The following is a 6,000-nucleotide window of genomic DNA, read 5'->3' on the forward strand; positions in this document are numbered from 1 at the left end:
CTTTGTGTTAAGAGGTAATGAATAAAGGAATTTCCAAGGACTGTAAAATTTCCCTTCTGACAAAGGTAAAAAAATTCTTCTTACACCTGAAAAGTAAACCCACTTGCCATTGTTTTCTATTCCTTGAATATATCTTGGTGTAAAAATGCCTCACCTCAGGAGGGCGGGAAAGAAAGCAGAAAGCAAAGAAGTATTTCTAGGCAGATCAGCATTTAGCATTTCTCTATTTCAATATCTTTAACAGATCTCTCTGTCATATATGCTATTTGTGGAAGAAGTTGGTTTTGGTGTAGGTTCTGCATGCTTAATTGAAGTCTAACGAGAGAGAATGAGGCTGGGTTAATGCAAATACACAGCCCTAAATAAAGGAATTTCACCAACATCATATGTTAGTGCTGGAAAATGAATCGATTTCAAGGCAAACTTTGGGCTAACACTGGCAATATTCTTTTTTTAATATTTAGAACAAGATCTTTGACTTTTAACCAGATATATCCATTGTGTTTCTTCTTCCCTCTCTTTGTTTTCCTCCTGTCTTCCAATCTGCTTTGTCTAAATAACTGCTGCCTTGCTTTAAATATAAATGATGTGCACGGTTACCTCCTACAATCTCCTGGGAAAATCAGACTAAACATCAGTGCCTTTCTGTTGAGCAGTCCACCATCTTTATGCTTTCTCAGACTTCAAGCAGTCTAAGTTTCTAATGGAACAAAAGGTGACTTTTTTTCTGCCTTTCTGCATGCTTGGCCATTTCATTCGAAGGACAGTAAAAAGTTTGTCATCAGAAGTTATTTACTGTACTCATTATCTCCATTTCTGATTCACATCAACTGTACTTTGCAAAATACTTGTAAATTTTTCCTATTTCTGTTTATTTATCATGAGGATTCTATGAGTCATTGTCATAATCTGTCACTATCACCATCATTTTTGTCACGTTGTTACTGAATTCTACAAAATGTAGACTCAAGAATCTAAGATTCTTAGACCCCATTTTGTGTTTTTTGTGTTTCTCTCGGCGAATGCATGTCTTGCTTGCATTGTAAATCACCAAGAGGATAGTTGCCACATAGAGCAATAATTCTGAATATGCTGATATCCTACTTTGGTATGGAAAAGCTGGTACTGGAAGCCCTTTAAGAAGTCTTTCAAATTTATTAAAATATCCACTCTGCTGAAAATGCAACTTTTTTGTACTAAGTTATTTCTAGCAGGCATTTTCAAATCTGTGCTTCTTCCTAAAAAGAAAATAGCTCAAGATTCAGAAGTCTATGAGATATAATTTTACAAAAGTAGAAGAAAGGCAGATAAATCTTGGCTTCACTGCAGTCTGCAAGAAAGCTCCTTTTGACTTCATACTATGAGGCTCTTGGTTTGGTTTCCATTACAGTTTTTATGTCCTTAATTTTTAACAGATTAAGATGAAAAATCCATCTTCTTCCTTCCTTCAAAACTTATAGTCAATAAAAATGACCATAATTGTAGAAGTCACAGGGAAGATACACAAAGTTGTTTTCACTATTGCAAATTTTGACTAAAATTGGCTTTTAAGATCTTTTGGATTGGTTTGAAGTGAGTTTGAAACTAATACTATTTTTAAACTTACTGCATTCCCATAAACTCTACAACCTTTTCGACAAAGGGCTTCTGGAACAGTTGGCAAGACTAACACAGGGCTAGCAGTCACCTTGCAGGTTACTAACTTAGTTCTGCTCAGACAATCAGATGGCACACAGCCTTTGAAGCAATTCTTGTCTTTCTTACCTATTCTATTACTTGGGTGTCGCTCCAGAGTGTGGTAGGTCATTGCTTACCATCGTCGTCATTCAAAGTTTTTTAAACACTGCCAATCTAGTTCTGGGTTCTCGGAAAGATCTTTTCATTTATATATGCAGGTATACATTCATGTATGTATACGTGTATATGTGCATACATATATGTCCATATATGTATGTGTGTATATATGTGCATATATACACAACTTGTTGACTTTCTTGTGCTGAAACATTAACTCTGCAAAAGCTTTGGAGGAATCGGTTGTCTTTGGTAATTTAAATCACAACTTGCTCGTGTCTGTCACACTTAGTTGCAGTGAGTATTTGGCTCAATGAAACAAGCTGAATTTTTTTCTTCAACTGGAAAATATGCTGCTGTAATGTTTCTTTCAGCCTTACCTTTGAAGATGCAATAGGGCTTTTTTAATATCCAGCTTATATTAATTGATGATATTTCTTTTTTCTTAATTCTCTCATTGAGAAGAGAAGCTAAGCAGTTTTGTTACGGAAAATGTAACTTCGCTTTGAATTATTTTCTTTTCATTTTAAATTGTCACTTCGATGGACGATGTTTCTGTACTCCCAAGTATTTCTAGCTGAAATACCATGCCTTTTGGTTGTGAGCTGTAAATAACTTCTACGTTTTCATCCCTTTTTAAGAAATATTTTTCTTTTTCCTTTTGCTTCTCATTGATGGTTTTTATACTTTGCTTTCACTTCAGTCATCAGATCAGCCCATCAGGCCCAGCGTGGAATCTCTGCCCTTTGCTGCTCCCACCACCCTGCTTTTGCCTGGGGAAGCCTTTCTGTGGACTCACCATCTTTCTGTTTTCCTCACTGGGCTTGGCTGCTGTTGCACACAAAACAGCACGGGCCTCTTAAAGAAGCCAGCTGTTGCCTTTGTTACGTGTTGGGCTCCTCTTCTATAGAAAACAAAGAAATGATCCTGCTGTTGAAATATTTGAATCCCATACAAGAAGTTACCATAATAACTGCCTTGCCCCTGTTCAGCAGGTGGTAATGATTAGGTTGTAAGCCTTCATCAATATTGACGCCATCACCTTCTGTATAGTGCAGTGCTCCAGTAGTTCTTGGAAGAAGCAGAACATCCACTCCTTAGTTTGGAGTGCCTGGACTGGCTGGGAGAGAGGTCCCTAAGGAAATACTGGGCCAGTGGGGCTGCCCTACAGGGCACTGCTCCATGTGCAGCCACATGGCATCATATCAAAGGGAGATCTTTTATTGATAAATAATATACTTTATTGTCAGCAGGGAGCCCATGATACTTAGTCATGCCACAGTTTAAACACTTTAAATGAGAGTAATTAAGTATTTTTAACGGTTTGAAATTGAATTGTGAAAGTATGGCTCAAACAATTAGACCTCAGGATCAAGTAATAGAAACTTTGTTATACTCTGGATAACCTTTCCCTTTTAAATCTATCAGAAAATCTGTCACTATATAGGGCCCTGCTACAATAGTTAGACCTGTACCAAATGGTACAATTCATTCATATTTCTCTCCTGTGTTCAGCAAGTCTCACTGTTTTTCCTCATCATTGCAGAAGAGTATGAGACATAAAACAGCCCTAAATGCACTGGTGAACAGCGATGGGCCACTTCTTGAAGGAACTCTTTCAGCTTCGAGCCATAATTAGATCAAAGCTAGGTAACAGTACTGTACGTGTTGCCAGTTTGGATGGATTTCTATTGGTGAACTGTACTATTTACAAATCAACTGTTTCCTCCAGAGTTTTTCCTGTATTTCATCAATATTGATGCAAAATAATTATGTTTTATTTGGAGAGCCTAGTTGTTGCAAAAGATGTTCTATGTCACAGGTAAGCTCTTTTTGTCTCAGACACTTAGTCATTTGAGGAGAACAGTGTGTCTGTGTGAGTGGATATACCCATATTAAAGTCCAGTTAATACATGGTGTTACAAATAGGTGTTGTTTTACATCTGTTTTGTAAGAGCAGCAGTTATTACAGCAGGGTGTGCTCGCATTACGCTGCGGTGTCAAATACATGAAGTCAGAAGTCTCACACATCAGCAATTTATCTCTTATCTCTCATGTTTTTCGATACATGCATAGACCAAATGCAGACAGTAAAACAGAGATTGTCATACAGAAGGAGTTGATTTATTTGTGAGTAGGACCCTGGGTCAGGGGCTGTGCGTCTGGGGCTGTGCATCTGCCAGTATCTACTGCCTTTAGTGACTGCTGAACAATCAGCAGTAGAAAGCCCCAGCTTTCTGGAGTAGTGTCAGGCATGGCGTATTGGAACCCAACGTTTTATGTGTAGAAAAAATACCGTTTTATCTTTAGAAAGAGTAACTAAAATCTTCACTTTGTAGCTGGAGGAATAGGTAAAAGAACTTATACAGTGTAGGACTGCACTGCCCACTGACATTTCCAAAAGAAAGTTAGCCGCTCTGTTATCTGTTTCCCTAAATTTTTCTGTACTAATGTTAGTATTTGATCTATATGTGTGTAAAAGAATACAGGCTTTGTTGCTAATGAGCAGTTTGGTACAGTTCACTGACTCTCTTCGAGAGAAACTGTTTTAAGGGAACTTTCTACATACTTTTGGTTATGTTAGCACAGCAGTTCAAGCTTGTGATTGGCATTGAAAGTAGGCAAACTTCTGTAAGCTATGTTATTATTTTGGGATTTTGTCCCTCTTATTACTGTGTTAATGTTAACAGGGAAGGAGGAAATCCATGATCAAGACTAGAATATTAATTGGCTTAAATAGTACTTATGGAGAGAATCATTGATAATGCTTGTCCAAATCATGGTTAGAATGCATTAGTATCTTAAACATGGTCATATAACCCACATAGCCCTATGTCTGGAAATTAAAAGTACATTTCATGAGGAGATAAGATAATCTCACTGGGGGAAGTGCTGTGCTGCCTTTCTTCTAGTCTGTTCACTCATTTCAGGGTCTTGTCATGTACCATGGTAATAGCATGGTCCTGAGTACTTCCTGAGTAGGGGTGCCAATTCTGCCACGCGTGGGATGATTGCGTGGTATAGATAAACATTAATGGACAATTAGACTAAGATAAACCTGCTGTTATGATTGCCTACAGGTACTTTATGCTACATATAAACCTGAGCAGTTCCAAAGCCTGGCATTGCTTAGAAGTACAAAACAAATGCACTAAAAACCTCTGGAAATTTTGTCTATTGGCTCAAACCAACTGTAAAGAATTCCTTCTCTTTGGAAGTACAGGGCAAAGTAGTTGAGTCTGTTCTGCCTCCAAATTCCCCCTAAGAATACCTGACTAAAAAAAGTTCTGAGATAAAAAGAGGTACAAAAAGAGATTGCATGGTGAATTATAAAACTAGATTAACAAAAAGAACAACACAAAAATCAACTTGAAAGCAGTCCTCTGTTTCTTCATCTCTTCTCTAGAGAACCCATTATCAGGCTTAGAGATTATAAGTAAAATTGCACCTAATTCTTTAGTTCTTCATATACAACCAGTCATGTTCAAAGAGGGATTTTACCTTCACATGAAGCAAATAGCCAAAGTGGCGATTTAATGGAAGGCAGACACAGCATGCAAGATTAGGCTTTTATCTCTGAAATCACCTATTTACTTGTTTTTCTTTTTCTCAACAGAATGCATCAAGGCACTGTCGGGACCACATCTCGGAATTCACACCTCTTGCCTGCCTCAAAAGCCCAAGATACAGGAGCAATGACTGCAGCAATTCCCCAGCAAGAAGGTCTCATTCTCGTTCTAAAAAAACAATGTTTACGCACTGGAGAGGCATTGATTATTCAGTGCTTCCATCTGTCTTTGGCTACTCAAATAAGCATTGTCGTTCCAGTGCAGGCTACCGCTACAGTGGGTCAGGTTTGGAAACGTCTGTATGACAGAACACCAATTCAAGCCTTTAAAAACTGTACCTTTGTTTATTTCTTTTTTTAGGAAACAAACATGTCACAGAAGTATATCAAACTATATGTGGCTTTTGCTGTCTGAGGTATTGCTCAGACAAACAGGATCAAGAGCTAGAAGTATGAAACCTTCCAGGCCGATAGGCCTCCTTTCTATGTTTTGAACTACTGGGGCAATGAACAATCTGCACAGTCTGGTACTGTGAGACTGGTAGCACTAAAATTTACTCATCTTCCTGTGTCAAGATTCTTGTGCATTTATTGTTTCTGTCCTCTTTAGTCATTTTGTTACTTGAAGTGTATAGTTT

General features: G+C 37.9%; 1 protein-coding gene across 2 annotated transcripts in view; it reads left to right on the forward strand.

Annotated features, from left to right (window-relative positions):
- Window positions 1-5,668, forward strand: part of ATP11A (ATPase phospholipid transporting 11A) — a gene marked incomplete at both ends in the record, with an annotated part of 117,595 nt that extends 111,927 nt beyond the window's left edge. The window contains one exon of one of the 2 annotated variants that reach the window (XM_079543824.1): window positions 5,411-5,668. In XM_079543824.1, the coding sequence (XP_079399950.1) occupies window positions 5,411-5,668 (258 nt within the window). Of the gene's footprint in view, window positions 1-626; window positions 705-5,410 lie in introns of those variants that run through there. The other variant, XM_079543825.1, reaches the window with a different exon arrangement.
- Between the last annotated feature and the right edge of the window lie 332 nt (window positions 5,669-6,000).

This window comes from Tetrao urogallus, assembly GCF_951394365.1.
Source record: "Tetrao urogallus genome assembly, chromosome: 1".
Lineage (NCBI taxonomy): Eukaryota > Metazoa > Chordata > Aves > Galliformes > Phasianidae > Tetrao > Tetrao urogallus.